Below are 22,003 nucleotides of genomic sequence, written 5' to 3'. Positions count from 1 at the left end.
TAAAGATTACATACCTGATGAACTTTCTTCACTTGAGGTGTAAGTGCCTTTCCCCAGCAACAGATTCAGCATAGTGGGAGAGTTGGCAACCTTCAATGGCGTTTCCCCTCTTCTGTTGCTTTGACGTGGGTCTCCTCCATAGCGTAAGAGTAGTTTTACCACCTAAAATATGTAAATAAATTTAAAAAACTAGAGATCACTTTAAGAGCGCAAAGCACCAAAAGCAACTATAAAATTGTGAAGACATGCCAGTTCCACATGTTTGATATTCACCAAAAGTTACTCATGCCAAATACCACACCTCATTTCGGCTAATAGGCATGAGAAGTTAATGACTTCTTCCATAGCCCCATGACCAACCTTTTCAAAAAAGAATTATGAAAATCTGCTTGTAATTTTTAGAGATATGCTGCTAACAAAACAAATACAAAAAATGGGGCAAAAACATAATCCCTGTCCAGCTCTAAAGGCAGAGACAAAAATCAGTGAGGATGCAGCGTATGAAATGTATAATGTAAGAGCTGCTTATACCAAAGATTTCAGAATTAAGCCACACAACATAGGAATGAATGTGCCAGTAGTGATTAGCATCACTACTGTTAGATCACATGTATAAGCCCTTCACTTATTCAAAGCAATGATCTTTATTTAAAAAAACAAACAAACAAACAAAAAAAACAACTATAAACTCACAGCTCCACGCAAATCAATTCTAGTTTTCACAAGGTCAGTCTACCAATTGATGGTTATACTGTTTTCCCTGTAGAAGCAACAACTATTTTGATTCTGTAACTACATCTACAATGTTTGTTGTAACAGTGTTATGCATCTGTGGGTAAACTGATGTCAGCTTTATCTATTAAATATGCCTTCCTACCTTAAAATGTCCATTGTTGGATGCATCGTGTAGAGGGGTGTCATCATCTAGACCCTTGGTGTTGACCTCTGCCCCGGCTGCCAGCAGCTGCTTGGCCACATCATAGTACCCCCTGTTGCATGCCTCATGCAATGCAGTCCAGCCTACATATTAGAGGAAATGATATTTGATGTTTAAGAGTTGTATGCTTAGATGTGTAAAATTAGGGATGGCCTGTAAACAGGCTTCTCACCTGCAAAGTCTTTTACATTCACATCAGCTCCTTCACTGATGAGCTCCTTAATGCGGCGTGCCTCTCCACGGATTGCTGCTCTGTGCAGCCGAGTCTCACCCCTCTCATTCCGCTTGTTCACTTTGTCTTTGGTTTTAGATGCAGAGTTTGGCGTTCCCTTCTGACCCAGATTGGACTGCGACTGGTGCTTTGGTGTTGTGTCTATAAGAGTGCATGGTCACTTAAGTTAAACACTAGCATGGATTTACAGTACTTATTATGTTTTATACTAGCAATAAATAAAACATGATTTTGCTGTAACATCTTTATGTCAATGTTTTGCTGTCTACTACTACTACTACTACTACTACAGAACCCAACCTGTTTTAACCCCTTACAACCAGAAGGGGGCAAACATGCTCTAAAAATCAAAGGCATAGTGGCTGGGCCCACTTCACTTGAGCTCATTTCATCACATTTACAAGATTAAACCCAAGCCTTAATCACATTTACATTATTGGGTTTGCACAGCTATTGTCCCAAATGTTATTTGAAACTCACTCACTTAATCTATGTTCATACCCTCAGGCATGCACTGAAGGAATTAACATATAAATAAAAGTGGCCATGTATTGGTCCCCACCATAAGAAACTATCTCAAATGCCAACAGTAAGAATAAAGGCAATAGCACCTATTCTGTTCTCTTGAATGGTCTATGGATGCTCAGATGCTGGGACTGCACTATTAGTCCATTACAGACTAACACACTATCAACAGGGGAATTACTTTCATTTCCCTCATATTGTTATGCTACATTACAAAAACAAAATTTTGTGACTGTACATGAACTACATGACTGTACATGACTACTAAGGTTGCTGAAATACACCTACTACTAGTCAACTTTGGTCAAGACAGTAGAGGTGTACAGTACAGCAATAATGGGGATTGATGTAGGTTATCTTGTATCAAATTAACTGCTTATTCTGTTCTTCAATGAAGCATGGTACAATGGTATGGCAAGGGCAGTGTGTGGCAGAGCTGTTGCAAAGACACAGTGGCCTAAAATGTAACCTCTCCATCCTAGTCAAAATTCAGAAACCATCATCTCTACCTCCAATACCCCTGTTCACTTTTCCTAAGCCTACACTCCCCACCACAACCACAACCACACACACACAGTCTACATACAAAGCTTCATCCGTCCTTGTCAACCACCCATCCCAGGGAGACGTGGCCTCCATGATAAACACGCACCTGGACTGTTGACGGACTCTTCAGCTGTCATTTGCATGAGCAAGGCCACCTGCTGCCGCTCAGAAAGGGGGTACCCAGCCCGGATCCCTGGCATCCCCATCCCAAACGGCAAGCCCGCCTTCCGGGTGTTGGTGGGCTCCTTTTTAATGCGCTTCCGCTCCGGACCTTGCTTCTCTGTAAGCAGAGTGAGGAGAAGGAACAAAGTCATTCTTTTGGGGGTGCAAACTTTTTTTTTTTTTTTTTTTAAACCAAATCCTAGTAAACAAGACACATTCACACATACACACACTCAATGACAAGGGTTTTGTATACCACACAGCTAATGAATACTTTATAATTCATAATCACTACTCTGGCCAGCTAGTTAGTGAAATGGGCAGAGTAACATTCTTAAGACTTCAAAGGTTACTCTGATCAAATGGCATGTTTCCAGTGAATTTTATGAATTCATTCATATACAAATATTTTATGTTTATCTACATCTGTTGGCATCACATAAAAAGTCTACAATGGAGTAGCACTTCACATCAACAATCGTATATTTCTCTTACAAAACTATCTATCACCATTACTGTGTGTGTTTTTTTTCAACGCCACAATGAAGGTATCACTACAGCAGATAGTGTCTTCTCTTTTGGCATTTCCATGGCAACAAGTAAGCCTCTGTGTCCGTGAAACACATAGTTGTTCATGTACATGCACATCAAGCTGTGGCCTAGAATTTGAGGTACCTGGCGGTGACAGAGGTGACTTAAATGTGTTATTACCCAGCTAACCCTAAGGAAGGGAGGGGACAGTAGCCAGTGTGTTTATGTCTGTCGGTCTCCAAGCCAGTCAGTAAAAAGGAAAGGAAAGAGGGTGTGACTTGGCCGAGCTACAGTTATTATGAAATCACTGGTGTACATTTCAACTCAATGTGGCCTGGCCAAGGTCACAGCATGCCAGCCTGCCAGGCTGACTGGAGACGTGGTGCTACTAGACAAAAGCAGCTGCTCCACAAAGACACGCCCAGCAATTATTTTCAGCAGCAACATACCATCTGATGCCCCTCGGTGAAGGTAAAACTACTGCTACACATGACTATAACACTTCATCACAAAGAACAACAGCTCCCTAATCCCAAAGCACAAAATCAATCAGAAAACACTAAACAACAAAACAACACTATAAACTTCTGTTACTAAAAAGATAGAAATAGAACAAATGTTCATTGAGAGGCTTGTGTAGAGACATCAACAGAGAATTAGATGTGTCTGAATCTCACTTCTTAAGGACTCAGACTGGCTGCATCACTCAAGGGCACAAAAAAACATAATTAATGAGACAAGAAGGAAACATGGCGGCTCACACTTCCGGTGGCTAAAGGCTTTCCAGGGAAAGAATTCTTCCACATTCAGAAGTAGAGAGCTGATGAACTTTCACTAACATCTGTGAACACTTACAGCTAATGTACCCCCACCCTCACTGATACACTTGCATGTTCTCAAAGGCATTTGCCATTTAGACACATTCCTCCTGCGAAGTCTTTAACAGCGGGAACCACAGAAGCAGTCCAAACATCTTTTTTTTTTTCAGCAGTGGAACAGAGAAAATGCTAGGCTAGCTTTTCCAGGCTACGTTTACAGGGGTGGGCACCAGCAATGCAGAAATAATGCTAGTTCACCAATGTAGAGCACTATTACTGAACAATATGCAAAGCCCCAGCCAAACTGTCACTGTTACAGCACTGATGATCACTACTAGCTACTAGTCTGGTCATCTCTGATATGGATATGACTATTGGTAGCCCAAACCTAAGCAAAATGAAGTGGCTGTTCTAAATATGTATGCTTTTTTTTGTTTAACTGACAGGTGGAGGAGACAGTGATCACAATTTCAAACAGAAAACATTTACCCTGCAGCAACTAGGCCAACATGACTTTTTTCCAATACAAAGAAATATGGTTACGCTGATAGGATGTTGTGGGAAAATGAAAAACAGCCACATACCACAACGTCATAACACATTCCTCATGCATCAAAATGATTTGATTTTCATGAGGTTTGCTGGTTGTTAATGACTGGAATCAAGGAAAAATAAATAAATAAATAAAAACGGTGAAGAGGGCTTAACATAGTCGATGGTTTAATGTGCCTATTATGACTTCACCAGTACAAAAGTCATAATATCTGTCATGTGTGCCAAGAGAGAAATAATGACATACATAATATGCCTGCTCTCATGTGTAGGCAATCTATTTAAGGAAGACAGCTAAGCTCTTTATGTGTTTCAGTAAGATGATAATATTTCACTTACAGGCAGGGTTGAAACCTTACTTTCCTCACTGCTTTTGCAACAAGACTGAGAAGACAAGAGAGGAGAAGAACAAAAAAGGAAAGCAAGCTAGCTAGTCTAGTCATCCCAAGAATAGTCTGCCAACCTGAGCCAGAAGTAGGGACTACATCAAATAGAAATGTCAGGCTATAATGCAACTGGTTTTTGGTATGACAGGTGGACAATGCAATTGAGTCACACACACCTTAAAAAAGAGACTGACGAGCCAACAAACTTCACAGCAAGAGGAACCATTCTAACCAGCTCAAACAGGTATGTCCACTCTAGCAACCTGGAGAGAATATTCTGCTGTTCTATTGAGACACATAAAAACTGCACAAACAGGAAGTGAAGGCAGAAGTGACAGGAAGTGGCCAACAGGATGTTTTGTCAATGCTTTGTGTTGAGCAAGAGAGATAAAGAGATGTATGAATACAATGTAGCGTATGGTGTGCTCTATCTGCTTCAGGCAACATTTACTAGTGAAAAACAGAACTGGAAATACCTGGTGTTTGTTGGTGTGCTAAATTGGAAGTTTTGTGTTTCTCACTCAGAGTGTGGGATTCCATTGCGTTTATTTCCATCGTGGCCAGTTTGAAAAACATCCTGCACAAAATACGCTGTGCCTTGTATACACTGCCCGGTGCAGGTCTCAGCCATACCACAAAATCTTGGTTGAAAAGGCAATTTTCACTGAATCAGCACTTCTCTGTGTGATCCAGGGGATAGTGACAGCTAGCTAGCCACAGTTGATCCACTGCTCTGAGGATCTGCAAAAAATGAGTGTTGTTGGTTCCACTACCCTGATCTGTGTGACGTTAATGTGGGGGGCATTCAGTACATTATTTTAAAAAATAGATGTTACCAAATATTTTGAAGTTTTAAATTGCGATGTCTGAAAAAACACCAATAAAATCTCATTTCTTGTGTCTTAGCATTTTTAAGACTTTTAAAAGATAGATTTGAGAAATTTTAATTCCAGTTCCAAATTAATAAATTCAGTGCTTTTTAAGACTTTTTAAGGATCCACGGGACATTGCAAGCATGCTATGTGATGCATTAATCAGCTTTGCAGTAACTGCACTTACGTGTCTATGGATTTTATTCAGAGCCTACATGTGTCTAGGAGACAGAGGGAGAAATAGAAAATTGCGTGTGTGTGTTATAGCCTGCCAGGGATAAAATGGCGTGGGTTGCAGTCAGATCTGTGCAAATCACTGTCTCCTTCTGCCACCCACTCCACATGGCTAAATCTTACAGCTTACCCCAAGCTTAACAAACCTGACCACTGCTACTACGCTGCACAAATTATCAAACCAGCCAAGCAATGAAAGGCTGCAGCTACAAAAATCATCCCAAACAGCTGCAAAGGACTGGGCAGCTAAGGCCGAATGCATTAGCAGCAAAGTTGAAGAGAGATGAATCGTGTCTGACGAAACAATGTGATAAGATGGCCCTAAAGGAAGAATACCAACTATCTGTGAAGTCTGACTGCTGCTGTTGTGGACAGTGGTGGTGAGGACAAATAGCGGATAGCAGAGTGGAAGGAGGGTGACCTAAGGAAGGAGGAATGCTGCTGTTTAGCACTCCCCAGGAAGAGGGGTCAAGGGAGACTTGGTGATTCTGTGAAGGCAGGGAGGAGCACTGAATTTTGGAGAGCTTAGATTAACTACAAATTAAGTGGTCTGCAGAGTACTGTCCTTAGGCATAAATATAAGCACATATTCCTGCTGTCTCCTAGCCTCATTTACAAGCCCTACCGATATTTGTAAACATGGAGGAGGTAACTAGCATGTGCATGCTAACTGGAGGCAGAGTGGCCCAGCAGAGCATACACCCAGTATCAACACTGCTGCATAACTTGCTGCATCTGTGTGAAAGGCCGTTGCTGTAAAATACATATGTTGTTTATTTAATGTGTGTGTGTATGTGTGTATATTTTATATTTTGGACATTTCTGCGAGAGAGTGACAGGAAAGACACGGCAGATAGAGGTTCTATGCTTAGTCTTAGTATTACAAGGTACAAGCTCTACACAGTGAGCTGTAAAGTATTCTGAACTTCAGGCTCCACACTCAAATGTATCCACTTACATAACATTGTTTAGGAGTAAAAGGTCCATCAAGTCAAACTAAAGAAAAAAGTTGAAGAGTGAGGTGGGGGGCTGTGATGTGTGGAGATTAAAGTTTTTGCAACGGGGATACACAGTGAGCCAGCAGGGTCTGAACTGGCAAAGCAAAAGCAACACCAAGTAAGACTATACCGCACAGGTATATAGAAATCTTCTACAGATGTGAGGGGTATGACGTTATGAACTTGGATGCTATGAACCTGACTAACAAGAAAATTCAATGATACACTCTTGTTAAAGGAGAGACATTTTAAAAAAAAACTGATCATGGGAAGACTAAAATGTGCCAACCAACACAAAGAGAATTGCTTTGCCAGTATGATGCAATGACCAGGTGTATTAAAATGGCAAACAGATGCTGAGACTTTGAAATTTTGCACATTTTGAAGAGAGTGATGACATGAACTCTGGAATGTTAAATCTTAAATGGTAACTGGTTTGAAAATAAACCAAAATTGAGACTAATTTCTTTTTGGTATAGAGCTAAACCTGGCAGAATATGTTGCAGAGTCGTAAAGGTGAGAAGTAGAGAGCGGAGGACCAGACAACCCAGCTCAAAGACAGACAGGTTAATGTTATTAGCATACAAATACAAAGCCTGTCCAACTATTGTTCCTGAGACCACAGTATTCACACCTCCCCTTACTGAGAGTGGGTCAGGTTAACCTCTTGCCATGACTTGGGGAAGCAGCACAGAAAAACCAACAGGTAAACAATGTGAAGCAAGAAAAAAAAAAAAAAAAAAAAAAAGACAATAAGCATAACCACTGGTCCCAAAGACACACACTTAACTAAAAATTATCCACAAGTCAGACAACACATACACAACAGAGCCTAAACAAGGGTGGATATGAAAAGAGTAATGAGGAAACATGTTTGAGCTTCGCATTCACACACAGCACTTATTCATAACTCCCTTGAGCTACATGGTAATTGCAGAAACCCACGTCTACAAAACACAGATCCAATCTTACTAAACTTGACCCCAAACCACAGAAGTCATCTGTTACAACATGCACCCTTTTCCTCTCCTATATGTAGGGGAAGCTTTTTCAAGTAAAAACACTCAACATAAACCAATCAAGCTAGCAACTTTGCTAACAGTGATGAGCACTGTATTACCAAAGCTGTTGTTTTGGCCCACAGTCAAAAAACTAAATCTAGAGCCTTCAAAGCTCAAAGCCAAACAAGCATGAGCAGTAGTCTGTCTCTCTCTAATTAAAGACAACACAAAGCCCGAGTCTTACCGCAGCCAGACCTGGTCAAGCCCACATGTTACACAAATCCCCACTTAATTGGCTCATGATTTTGGGTGGTCTTCTCCTCTTCCTTTAGACAATGATTGTAGGAATAAAATCCTTGGTTCTGCCAAACACATACACACACACACACACACACACACACACACACTCACACACACACACAAGCACAGCTAACTTAAAGCTAAAGCTGGGAGGCTATTCACTTCACACTGCCCAACCCCCTCATCACAAAGCATGCCTATGTATTTCCTGCCAGAGAGGATGTGATGCAATAATTCTCACTCCCCTCTGATCCCCACTTCAAGTCATAAGGAAAAGTAAAAATGCAAAGGCTCATTGTGGATTCAACAGTTTTGTCAATCATACAACTAATGCAAATGCATCCCAACAATCCCTTACCTGAGTCAGAATCTTTCTGGTCTCCATTGGCTCCAACAGTGAAGGGCAGTTTCCTTTTAGGGGCCTTCTCTTTCATCTCTTTGACCCCATCACTGCGCTCCAGTTTGGGAGTCTTGTTTGACAACACTTTATCTTTATCCTGAGAAAGAAGCAAAAGGGGACAGGCAGAGGTAAGCACCATTAGTAAAATGGTCTATAGCAGTGGTTCTATCTTTCAGGCTTGTGACCCTTCAAACAAAATGGTGTCTACTCACTACAGGCTACATATGCAGAGTGGTGAACAGTCCATCTAAAGAATGATCACCTGTTCAGGTAGTTTCAATTACTTAATTATCAGAGGAGGTGTAACATTTTAAAACTATTTTTAAACTAGTACTGCACAAAAAAATAGAAAAAAGTAGATTTTCCTTATGTCTTAATTGTCCTGCAACCCACAAATAATATCTCACAACCTCCTCGCGGGTCCTGACCCCCAGTTTGAGAAGCACTGATCTAGAGGAAACAGCAGTATCATCAAGACACAAATTTAAATGACAAGTCATTTCATAGGACTTTTTGTTGAGCTGAACAAAGAGATTGGGTGAAAGAATAAAAAGAGAACTGGACAGAAGAGACAAGACAAGAAAAAAGAAGGTGCACGTTGATCTTCCAGCATCCTCCTGCAGTCTGCGTCTTTCTCTGCCCTAAGCTGAAGTCTTTCAGTGATTAAGGGCTCTGCAAAGCAGGACGTTTCCATGGAATTTCCTCCTGGATTCCTGGCTGTCCGGCCGCAGCAAAAACAGCCAGGCCCAGGGAGAGGAGGCTAGGCTGACGCCGGCTCAACTCTGTGGTCTAGGGAATGCTGCTCGAACCAATCAGGGGCCCAATTTTTTAAAAAAAATATAAAATGAGACATAATTTGGGATTTAGCAGATTGTAAGATCGTGATATGGCATACACGTCTTTTCCTGGTTTTAAAGGCTACATTATAATAAAAGGATGCAGTTTTTCAGCTGTTCTATTGTTTGCTTCTACCTGGTTGATCATAATAATTAAAAAAAAATCAATGTGTAAATATTTTTTAAAGCACCAATAGACATTCTTACAATACTGTTTCAATATCATGGTATTCGTTAAGAAAATATCATGATATATTTTTGTTGATATCGCCTTCCCCTATACACCCATCTCTATGTGTGTACACACACACACACACACACACACACACACACACACACAGACACACAGACACACACACACAGACACACACACACAGACACCACACACACACACACACACACACACACACACACACACAATATGAATGTAGGTATTGGGACACACCTCTTAATCATTGAATTTAGGTCTTTATTTAGTCCTATTGCCATAAGTGCATTAAATCAAACTCTTAGCTGTGTAGTCTGTCTTTACAAACATTTGTAATAGAACGGGTTGTTCTAAAGAGCGCAGTGATTTTGAGAATGGTACTGTAATAGTGATGTATTAGGATGCTACTGTCCATTTGAAATTTCTTTGCTCACAGATATTCCACAATCAACTGTAAGTGGTATTGCAAAGTGGAAGTGTTTAGGAACCACAGCAACTCAGCCACAAAGTGGCAGATCACGTAAAGTTACAGAGTGGGGTCACTGAGTGCTGAGATGCACAGTGGGTAAAAATGGTCAACGCTCTGCCGACTCAATAATTGTAGAGCTCCAAACCCCCTCTGACATTAACATCATCACCGGGAGCTTCATGGCATAGGTTTCCATGGCCGAGGAGCTGCATGAAAGCCTTACATCACCAAGCATGGTGCCAAGCGCCAGATGGAGTGGTATAAAGCACACTACCACTGGCCTCCGGAGCGGTGGAAACGTGTGTGTGTGTGTGTGTATCTATATATCTATCTGTATCTACACGCACGCACGCACGCACGCACGCACGCACACACACACAAAAATCCCCAATTGCCCCACTGGGCAGTCTTGTGTCTCCTTCAAGCTCGGGTCCTCTACCAGAGGCCTGGGAGCCTGAGGGTTCTGTGCAGTATCTTAGCTGTTTGGAGGACTGCACTCTCAGACGTTGTTCCTGTAATGCAATGACTAGGTGTATTAAAATGGCTTGATCCACTCTCCCAGTTTGGGGGTCACAGCCCCAGGAGCTCTGATTACTACCGGCACCACTGCTTTCACTCCCCATATCCTCTTGAGCACCTCTCTCAGCCCGTCGCATTTTTCGAGCTTCTCGTGGTCCTTCTCCCTGATGTTGCTGTTGCTCAGGATCGGGTACAGATGTTCCCGTACACCATGCCAACCACTTGCTTATGGTGCTCCATGTATACCGTACCTGCCAGCAACTTGCACCCAGCTGTGATGTGCTGTATTGTCTCAGGGGCATCTTTGCACAGCCTGCACCTGCTCCTGCCTGGTATGGTAGACCCCAGCCTCTATGGATCTTGTGCTTAGGGCCTGTTCTTGTGCTGCCATGATCAGTGCCTCTGTGTTGTCATTCAGTGCAGCCTTTTCCGGCCACTGATATCTTTTCTCGATACCAACCACTTCTGCTATGTGTTGGTGGCACATACCATGCAGGGGCTTGTCCCTCCATGATAGTACCTCTTCCTCCTCCCCATTGGGCTTCTGCTGCCTGAGGTATTCACTTAGCAGGTCATCAATGGGGGCCATCTTCCTGATGTATTCCTGGATCTTTGTTGTTTCATCCTGGATGGTGGCTTTGACGCTCAACAGTCCTCAGCCTCCCTCCTTCCACTGAAGGCTGAATTATGCTTCAGCGTTGGAAGAGTGTACGGGGGTTGTGCGAAGCACGGATTTCCTACGCAGCGCGTGTGTGTCCAACATACCTCTGCGAAACACACTGAGCAATTCTCCTCCCACCAATGTAGACCCTGTGACGTATGGTCGCTGCTCTTGGCGAGAGGACGAGTTGTATAGGTGCGGGTACTTGCGCACCTCCTCGGCCAGGCATTCTTCCGCGAGATCCAGCACTCTCCAAAATTTTCAAACACAACCGACGAGTCGAGACACAACAATTGTTTTAAAAACGGCGCTGTCGGCTGGCACAACAACAGGATGTGATACCGGTTGCAACGAAATGCCGGAAATGATGTACTTCGGCGGACCAATCACAGCTCTTGTGGGGCTGCGGAGGGTCCGCGTAGTTACAATTTTTGGGAGGCGCGCGGCAAGGCTCTGCGGCGGTCGCACAACCCCCGTAAGCTTCGCACAACCTCCGTACGCTCTTCCAACGCGGAAGCATAATTCAGCCTTGAGTTTACAGCCTCAAAGTGCTGGACTTGGGATGAAACCCTCCATGCATTGTGAGGAGCTTCATCGTCTTGATATCACTGGCCTCTATTTCCTCCTTTGGCCAGGATATTAACCAACTGGGTATCTGATCACGGGCAGGGCGTAGGTGTTGATGGCTTGGATCTTGTTCTGTCCACTCAGCTGGCTCTTCAGGACCTGCCTTACTCTATGGAGGTATTTGGTTGTGAACCCCTTGCGGCCTCCTCATGGTTTCCATTTGCCACAATTCCCACAGACACACTCCATAATCTTGGAGAAAGCCTTCTCAGAAGAGTGAAAGCCGTTATAGCTTTTGGCCATACAGTGTAAACACACACACAAATCTATCTCTCTATCTTTCTATCTATCTGTATAGAGACTGCGGGAGAAAGAGATGATGGAGTTTAATTTACAGTATGTGTATCATGTGTAGTACTAGAATTCAAATTTATTTTGCAATATAGCTAGGATTGTAACTGAGTTAGCAATGCAAACTTGTGGCCACGCAAAAACCAACCAACCAACCAAACAAAAAACAGCAACAACAACAAAACAAAACACAGTCCCATTTCCAAGCGCAAGTACAATCAAAGAGAAAAGGTTCTATTTGCAACAACTGTCTCCTAAATAGTGATACTATTGCTGTAGCCAATAGTGTCATTATCCAACAAAGTTCCCAACCTCTTTGGGTCAAATTTGTCTGGTTAGGACAAGGTAATGCTTGTGCACTAGTAAAAAATATGCCTCAGAGACAGCCCACAGTAGGACTGCACAAAGATATCAGTCCCTTCGCTCCAGCCACACCATCCTAACAAAGTGCTGAGCTCTCCTTAAAACCAGTTCTAAAAACAAGGCGAAGGCTGAATTCAGATAGAATCCAGCAATCTGACAGAAATGGACTACTGTCATTCAAAACGAATGGGGGTGCTCTGCAGGGTGCCAGCAGTGTGATCTGTCAAAAAACAAAGTGGCTGTCCAGCCAGAAGTTAAGCCAGATTCATTTTTTGTTGGAATGCAATGGTGGCAAATCACGTAAGCCAGTTATTGGACCCAATGGGCAGACAGTGGACAGAAAGGCCATGTAGTGACACACCCACACCTGGACAATGTTCCGGCAATTCGGACTGCTGGAGTCTGTAGGAATGCCGCCTAAATCTGCCAAGTAACACACACACACACACACACACACACACACACACACACATATATATAAATAAATAAATAAATAAATAATTTTTGCAGCTCCTGCAATATTGCACATGAAAATTTTGATTTTTTATGTGCAATTTCTGGTATCAGCATACATGTAGGTTTCAAAATATAGCAGTAAATACATAGAAGATGGAAGTATGGAGTTGTATTTACATTGGTATCAAGAACATAATTTGAGGTTGTTAATGGATTACTTTATGAAGGTGCTTCACACCAGCATTTTAATGGATATTCTGACACAACTGTAATAATTAATTTTAGTCATATGCCCACTCCCAAAATAATACACTCCTCATTCATCACAATGTTGCACTAGGCATCAAATGTCACGACTAGAGCCTGTGTTCAACATGGCTTTGGTCTAAATGAAAACAAACTCATAAATAATGGAACTTGTGATTTTTTTTGGGGTTTGTTTGTTTAAGGATTTAACAGTCACGGTGGGGTGTTTTTCTGTTAAGACAGCTAGACTTGTCAAACACTGCTGGAATCCTTAAGTATTTTGCACCAGGCCATATTTTAAATGAGCAAAAATTCATTAAAACACACACACACGCACACACAAAATATCAGAACACAAAGGGTACACGTGTTTTGGTGCAAAGCCAAGACATTTTTACCCAGGCTGTCCAAAGTATGGGGGATTTATTGTGTCATAGTGGAGATGCAGGAGCAGGTCAGATATGATGTACACACACACACACACATAATTTTCTCTGCACTACCTTTTCTCCCGCCTGTGTTTTTCCTTGAGGCTGGTTCTCCACTATGTGTTAGCTATCTGAGCTCCTCCCCCTGCCCTGCCCCAGTCATAAGACTATGATGTCATGGTACAGTAGAGACAAACAGTGTCAGCTACAGTTAGCTGATCTCTCTCTCTCTCTCTCTCTCTCTCTCTCTCTCTCTCTCTCTCTCTCTCTCTGTCTCTCTCTCTCTCTCAAAGTTGAGCCCCACACATTCTCAACAGTGCAGACAATGCATTCAAAACCAACAGAAATATTTAGGCATGGGCACAGGGTTTATCTAGAGGGGAAAATGAGAAGCCAAAATGTGGTTTCTTAAGGAGAGGAGAAAACAGACAACAGTATAAAACATCAGACACAGAGCTAGTAGGAGCGAGTAAACGGTTGATTTTTGCTGAGCTGAATTTAAAAGAAAGCAGTGACGGCTGCAGACTTGCTTCAGATTGCCTTCATAAGACATCCTATTTGGTGGTCTCCTGTGGTATCCAATGCCTGCTCTCTTCATCTCACTCTGTTTTCCTCTTGCTGCCTTTCTCTTTTACCCACCCCCCTGCGATTCACTCCCTCCCCTGCTCTCCTTCCCTCCCTTCCTCCATGCCAGAGTCTGATGCAATCCTGTGCAGAGGGCTGTACATCCATGCCTGCATAAGCTGTACCTCTCCTCCCTTCTCCTCTTGGTGCCGCTGCCAGTGGCTTAGCAGTTAGTAGACACCATGACATCATCAGGCTGCGTCCAAGATCTTGTTTGCCACTACAATCAATGTGACAGTCACACAGATTAAAAACACCAGTAACAGATTAAAGAGAGATAACTGGGGATTTTTGTTATGCCATCCACCCATCATAAAAAAATGAATATTCGTAACTATATCAATTTGTGTGTGTAACACTGAGCACAGCAAGGCCCTGCAACTTTATCTTAAGTATGTATGAGAACATCAAAATTACCGTCCATGGCCCAAAAATACACACCATAAGAACACTAACCAAAGCTTGGACACCTACTGAAATTATCATTTTTAACAGTTTTATGAAGACAACATGTAGACCGTGGCTCCTGTCACTGTTCAGAGTTGTAGGGACTGGTGGATGCATTAATGGAGAACTGGTGATGTGTGTGATTTCAGTGTTGTTTTGAGAAGATAAATATATTTCATGATCCAAGTATATGCAGGGTTTTCCCTGGCCAATTTTAGGTCTTAGGCGGGGGGTGGGGTGGGGGGTGGGAGTGGGGGGGGTATTTTTCAATCACAGATTGTAAAAAACAAACAAAAAAAAAAAAAACGAAGGGATACCTCTTCCTCTTCTCTGAATAGACAAGCTAAGCCAGTGTGCTGCTGTTAGCCAGTGAAAATATAGCGGAGTGGCAACTCTTCACTTTGGTACACAATCTATGTCAGTGCGCTGCTGTACCTGGAGAGTTTCTCTGCCCTATGGCTCGTGCGGTGCCGGTGCAGCTGTTATGCCAAATTCCGCGTTAAAAATAGATTCCGTTTTATTTGGCTAATCTGCACGCTTCACACAAGTCACCCAAATCACCAATGGATCACTGGTATTTGCGAGCGCTTGTGTTTTTCGCGCTAGGCGATTCATACATTCCACCACCGCCTAGCCTACAGCGGATGTGTTGCGGCTGAAAGCCATCCTCTCAGCGTTCAAGCAGAAACTATTCGCTGCAGTGATTGGTTAATTCCGTTGTCAGTATTTCATGACGTATGGCCCAGTGCCCGCCTAACTCCCTCCGGACAATCCAAGCTAGCATCAACAACAGATTCCTAAAGGAGCCGCAGATTGAATATATCGATGTGCGTTTTTTCCCCCTTTCCTCGTTCATTTGATCTAGGTGGTCAGTGAAAACGTCTAGGCGGTGCGCCTAAGAAATTATAAGGCAGGGAAAACCCTGTATATGCCTCTGTATGTGTACACTTGCATTTAGGTATTTTTTCTTCTCACATTATTAATCCCTGCAGGAGATGTTTTCATTAAATGCAAGTGAGATGCAGAGTGCAGGTCTCGGCTACAGAACATTACCCTTAGAACTGGTAGAAATTCAGTAGCTTTCTCAAAGAAACTTAAGGAGGGCAGATGCTTTCTATCACAATCTTGTACATAGGCCTTCCTATAGAAGGGAGATATATCTGCCACTCGGCTGCCTATTTTGGGAATGAGTTTAGCTCCTCTGCTGGACTCCACTCTTTTGTCAGTGATCCACAATTGAAGATGAGAGGTAGTGGGTCAGTCTCTTGCTCAAGGATGCAAGCCAGCTATTGCTAGCTATAGATACTGATTCTAGGTTTGGCACAGTTTTGTTGTTAGAAGAGTGTGTGTTTATGTCCGTGAGTCTTACCTTCTTCCCACCCTGCTTCTCCACCATGTCGGTGCTGAGCGGGAAGTGGTCCAGCTGGGGGGTTTTAGAACCCCCACCTTTGGGCATCGTTCAGCTCTCCCCACGCCAAGCTTCATTCACGCTGCCATTGCATCGTCATCGACCGTCTGGGACAAAGAAAGAGGGAAAAAAAGGGGTAGTAGAAGGGTCAGCACCTGGCCACTCTGCTTCTTTGAAAACACATTTCCGCACTGCTAGACAATGCAGCCATTAGCGGTACATCAAGCACTCTATTTTCAACAATTACACCTCTGCTCTGGTGAGAGAGCAGTGAGGATAGCAGACTGGGGTGCAGCAACAGCAGCCTTCTGCTCATCTGCTCTCCCTGCCAAATCCAGTAAGTGAGAAAGGTCTGGCTATACAGCTTAAAACATGGTAGTCTTGGTGACATCAGAGACACATAATGAAAAGAGGAAAACTACATTCAGTCAAAACATAAGAAAACCCCATTATATCTAATAGTAGTAGAATCTAACAATGAGGATATGATATTTTGCAAGCCCAGTGTTGTGGGACACTGAAAGGAATGTCTTTAGAGACGTGACTCACACATCCAAACAAAAACTATACATGCCTTCTTACCTCTATAGCTACAAGCCATGTCACTGGGGGCTTTACCATATCATACACAAGGTAGCTCTGCTGTATCCAAGTGATTAGCTGTATCTAGCCTTCCTACAGCAATATCTTAAAATCTATCTGAGTGATACCAGATGAATTGATGTGATTGTGAACTGTTGGAACTAGAGCTCTCTGCAGCTGAATGTGATCTATGCTCTACTATGTAGCCTGTGCTGCTGTTTTACAGGCCTGCGTGTTTAACTATGCACTGCCTTCCTTTATGCAGGGCATCTGCTCCACAGGATCATGAATTAATCATAGATTCAGTCCCTAAATTCTCTCCTCCATAATACATCTTCTCCTCTGTAGTGTTATAGATGCATATGTGTGTATATTTGAGCATGTCTATGTGAGTGAGTCAGTGCACAGATGAGACCAGGAGACCAGGGCTGCCTCCTTTTTCCACTACTCTGGGATACTGGCACTCCTCCCTGGCGCCACTGCCATCTCCCCTCCCCCCACCCTCTTTCCCTCTGCAGTTCTCCTATTCAAAGACTGCTATTTATATCCCTCCAGTCAAGTCAGTCAAGTCAGCCAACCAGAGAGGCACACAAGTACAGAGGATGTACCGCTCCTATTTTACTGGTATATGGAAAGCCAGACAGAGCAAACCACAACCCTTTCCCTCTCCTCTCCTCTCCTGAGGCCCCTTGTACACACCAACCCTCCTCCACCCTCCCATCACACCAAGCAAAGTGGCAGGAAGGTCGACTACTCTCAGAAATAAACAAACCACTCAGTAACACATACCTCAAACTGGGTCAACTAGACTTCTACAACAATCTCTGCACTATTTTGGGACACTACCATAGCAGCATCAGAGCATCTCACTGACATAGAACATGCAGGGAAATTATGTGTGCAACCAGACACACAAAGACACACACAGGGTAAGGAAGCCCTATTCCAAAGCACAAGCCTCATTTCCTTTGTTAACTCCATCCAAATCAAAAGATACATAACATCTGCTAACAGTGTGTGTCTGTGTGTTTCACTAAGAGCGAAGCGTTATTGCCAGCTAAGTGTGGATTAATTCCATATGAGTGTGCATGAGTCTGTATACACAGCTTACAGTAGAGAACCAGGCCCACTGGATCTGGATGCTTCCGCTTCAACACCAAACACAACAACTGCACATTCCCACACCCGCCCTCTGTCCCTTTCTCTCTTTCTCTATCCCTGTAAACAAGTTGTGTGTAGTCTGTCCACTCTCCCTCCAGGCTCCTGGGACCTCTCTCTGCCTCCCTAGAAACACGGTCAGCACACCATGCTGCTCTAAAATGTCTATTTTCTGCATACAACCAGTTCACAACACACTCACAGTAGCTATTTAAGATGATCTGAAGAGAGTTAATGTTCTAGCCCATGATTACCAGACAAAGAGGGAAAGATTAAGCCCAGGCTAGTTCTGCCAGTCTTCTACTACAGTTAACACTGACCCATAGCCTTTCCTTGGCTGTCAGTAGGGATTAGTTTACTGACACTGGCACTTGTTTTTGCTGTTTAGAAATGGAAGGGTGAAAAAAGACAGATGCAGTTCATAAAATAAAATAGCATATTACTGGGTCATATGTGATTTTAAGGTCTAATTTGACTGCGCTTGCTTGGGATTATGCCCTTTGGTAAAACCAACTCAATGAGACATAACCAATACAATCTGAGCCAACAAACAACACATTCCTTGCCATAAACACAAGCAAGCAAGCAAATAAACAGATCTAAATTTCTGAATTTCACACACACACACACACACACACACACACACACACACACACACACACACACACACACACACACACACACAGATAGATAGACTTGTAAACACCACTGTAATTTTTAGACTCCACTCCAGTCAGTAGGTGTCCCTCTAGAAATAATTTTACTGCAGCTTAGGAAGTACAGACACTGCACTTGACCAAACTATGCCTCTTCAATAGTAACTGCAGATGATATATGGTCAGCAAAAACTAACAAAACAGTAGATACTTCAACAGATTTCAGACACACACAAAAAAATAAAAATAAAAATAAAAAAAATTCTGTGTTAAAATAATATGGTATTATGGTACCACCTTTAGGCCTGCACTGAGGATAGTTCACATGGACTGAAACATTTGCACTTTCTGCACTCGTCAATTTCTTGCACGTTTTCCCACTAACGCCCTGTAATTTATACACAGCATTTTCTAAACATGATTCCTCAGTCTGTGTTTTCAAATCACAGTGTGCAGGTCCTTCTTGGCAAAATTCAAAATACTACTGTAATATGAGAAATTCACACCTGACTAGACACCAGTCAGATGTTTATCCAACAGCATGCAGTTAAATCTTTTGAAACTAAGCCTCTTTATATATAAAGAATATACTGTATATACTGAAAACAGACATATATGCCTGTCTCTCAAGAAAAGAACACTGCAAATAATGTATTTAGGTTGAGAACTTATGAAGGAAAGGAGAGGATGAGGGTGAAGAAACCCTTTGTTATTAAAGAGCTTTCTTTAATACCTGGTAGGAAAAAATCTGCATAATTTGAAATCAGTGTCAAGTTAAAGATCCAGGAAGAGTAGTCAGGCTAAAGATACGAGTAGCATACTGACAGCATGCTGTCGAGCTGGTGACAACTGAAGCACTGGCATCGGGTCTACTACCTGCTGTGACAGTACTCATGCCCAGACGCCAGATAGAACAAAACTGTCGACAGAGACCTGAAGTGCTCACTGCTCTGTGCATGTTGTCAGTCACGTTAGAATGGACCACAGAGATAATGATTGCAGGTAGAAGATTCGTCAGATGGACCAGAGAAGCAATCTTTCCCTTTCAGAGGACAAAGTGTGCCACCACTATTTGCCATTCTATCTCTGACAAACATACACAAATAAGTCCACCTGCACCCACAAACACACATTCACCATTCTGCCTCTGCCCCCAACACTGTTTTTTTTCCCTCCATCCTTCTGTAGCATCCTCTGAGCCACTCCCTCTGCGGTCAGACAGGGGCCAACACTTCAGCATACTGCAGCATGTTGTGTGCACTCACAGATGCGCATGCACACATGCATATGTGCATACACACATTAACATGATTAAAAAAAAACTATGAGATGAACCACCATATATCTCTGCATAACATTTAAACATTTAAATAAATTATGAAATTATCATATATTAAAAACATACACAACCATGGCCCCAAAACTGAATTAGAAACTAAGTATTATGAATAATAACACTATTGCATGCAGTCTTATTTACATATGAACACAAGCATGCATGCACACACACACACGGCCAGCTGAGGAGAGGTTAAGGTGCAGCTAGATGAAAAGCAGTTGTTTGCCCCACCCCCGTGCCATTCCTAAGTTATGGCTGCCACTGTATACACAAACACACACCTCAAATTTTCCACTCCGACGGCTGAACAATACAAGCAGCTGCATGAGCTGCATGCAGGGGAGGGCATGTTGCTCTCTCTGGGTGTCTGTGTTCATGTCTGTGTGTTATGTGCTGGGTGCATATTGCCCACGCCTATTGCACAACCAGATACAAAAACAGCAGCACAGTCCCTGGCTCTCGGTCAACTGATAGTACAGTGTTGGTTGACAGATATGCAATGGTCTACACAACAGTAACAACGATGATGAAACAACTGTCCAATAGGTCCATATGTTATCAGTAGGTTATCCATGTGACCTTAATTATGGCACTGGGTCATGATCTCAAAGGAATACTAGAGAGGCAGGTCCAGGGTTCTCTGTGTGTGTGGTTGTGCATGCATCTAGTACTCCTACATGTAGGAATGTGGCGTATAGAAGGATAGAGACAGCAGCTAGCTAGTAATGCAAATACAGCCAGCCAGGCCTTGCTGCTGTAACCAAGCAACCGGAGCCCAGCTCGGCAGCTCAGTCCCTGACCTGAGCCCATTCACTTCATTCAACGTGTGTTGAGGAAGGAGGAGACAAATACCACACGTGCATTTAATTGTGAGCAAAAAATGTACAGGCACATATATGCACACTAAGCATGAAGATGCTTTTGACCAGCAGAGCTAAACACAAGTGCATACTTAAAAAGGGGGAAAAAGGAATGGAATAAATTGGTGCAGAGTGATTTTTTCAAAGGACTGTGATTATCTAAATTCATTGCAGATAGAGGCAGAGCTTCTCAATGACCATAAATGTATGTGTTCTGGAGACTTGGATCACGTGTCTTGTATTCTTGTCTAGGAGAACTATATGCCACCATCCTCAAGCACAACTAGCCTGTAGCGTTTTCTATTACAAAGCTCTGAATTCCTGTTAAATTTTTAAGCTGGAGGAAACAGCATTAAAATGTAATATTTTCTTGTTTCAGTCTTAATCCATTAAGACTTCATGTTTAGAAAGAAAGATAAAATCAGCAGGAGGTGATACTGAAGGACAACTAGGATTGACAAATTTGAAATCTGAGAGAATGCAGGGTGGGAGTGGTCCCATTACCCATAAAGCTCTGAGAGTGCAAAGAGAGAGGGAGTGAAAGAGAACGAGAGAAGAGTGAGGTGTGGGAGAGGAATCCAATCACTTGGTCTGATTTTCTATTCTGAGCACGCTCTCTCTCCTCTACACCTCTCTGTTCTGTCCAATAACAGCTCAGTGCCTGCTGCCTGCCTGCCAGTCTGGTAAATCACGCTGTCTTTGCCAGTGACCTCGCTAAGATAGCGTGTGTGTGAGGGGAAGAAGGGGGAAAAAAAAAATTAAAAAAAAAATATATCTATCTATCTATCTATCTATATATATATATATATGTATATATGTATATAGATAGATATAGATAGATAGATAGATATACACACACACACACACACACACACACACACACACACACATATATATACACACACACACACACACACACACACACATATATACACATACATACATGTATATATATATATATATATATATACATATATATACACATATATACATACATATATACACATATATACATACATATATACACACACACACACATATATATATACACATATATACATACATACATATACATACATATACATACATACACACACACACACACATATATATATATATATATATATATATATTCTCTCTCTCTCTCTTTGCGCACATACACACATCAGAATCTACTGCTTTTTTGGCTTTCTTCTCTCCTATCCCTTAGCTTCATCAGCGCTCCGACTCTTCCCTCTCTCCTTTCTAAGTACTTCTCTCTCATCTGCCTCTCTCTCCATTCTCAACATCTCTCTTTCTCTCCTCTCTGAGGCAAAAGCTTGACACTGCCA

At 42.5% G+C, this 22,003-nt stretch overlaps 1 protein-coding gene across 3 annotated transcripts in view; it reads right to left on the bottom strand.

Annotated features, from left to right (window-relative positions):
• Positions 1-22,003, bottom strand: part of ankrd11 (ankyrin repeat domain 11) — a 137,014-nt gene that overhangs the window by 13,907 nt on the left and 101,104 nt on the right. For all 3 annotated transcript variants that reach the window (XM_030080576.1, XM_030080594.1, XM_030080584.1), the window contains 6 exons: positions 16,039-16,184; positions 8,453-8,591; positions 2,347-2,520; positions 1,110-1,310; positions 878-1,020; positions 15-162 (listed from right to left, as the gene is read on the bottom strand). In XM_030080576.1, the coding sequence (XP_029936436.1) occupies positions 15-162; positions 878-1,020; positions 1,110-1,310; positions 2,347-2,520; positions 8,453-8,591; positions 16,039-16,125 (892 nt within the window). In that variant the 5' untranslated portion in view covers positions 16,126-16,184. The remainder of the gene's footprint in view (positions 1-14; positions 163-877; positions 1,021-1,109; positions 1,311-2,346; positions 2,521-8,452; positions 8,592-16,038; positions 16,185-22,003) is intronic.

Source organism: Myripristis murdjan, chromosome 3, assembly GCF_902150065.1.
Source record: "Myripristis murdjan chromosome 3, fMyrMur1.1, whole genome shotgun sequence".
NCBI classification, from domain to species: Eukaryota; Metazoa; Chordata; class Actinopteri; order Holocentriformes; family Holocentridae; genus Myripristis; species Myripristis murdjan.
The sequence above is the reverse complement of the archived record's forward strand: the minus strand, read 5'-3'. Positions and strand labels throughout refer to the sequence as shown.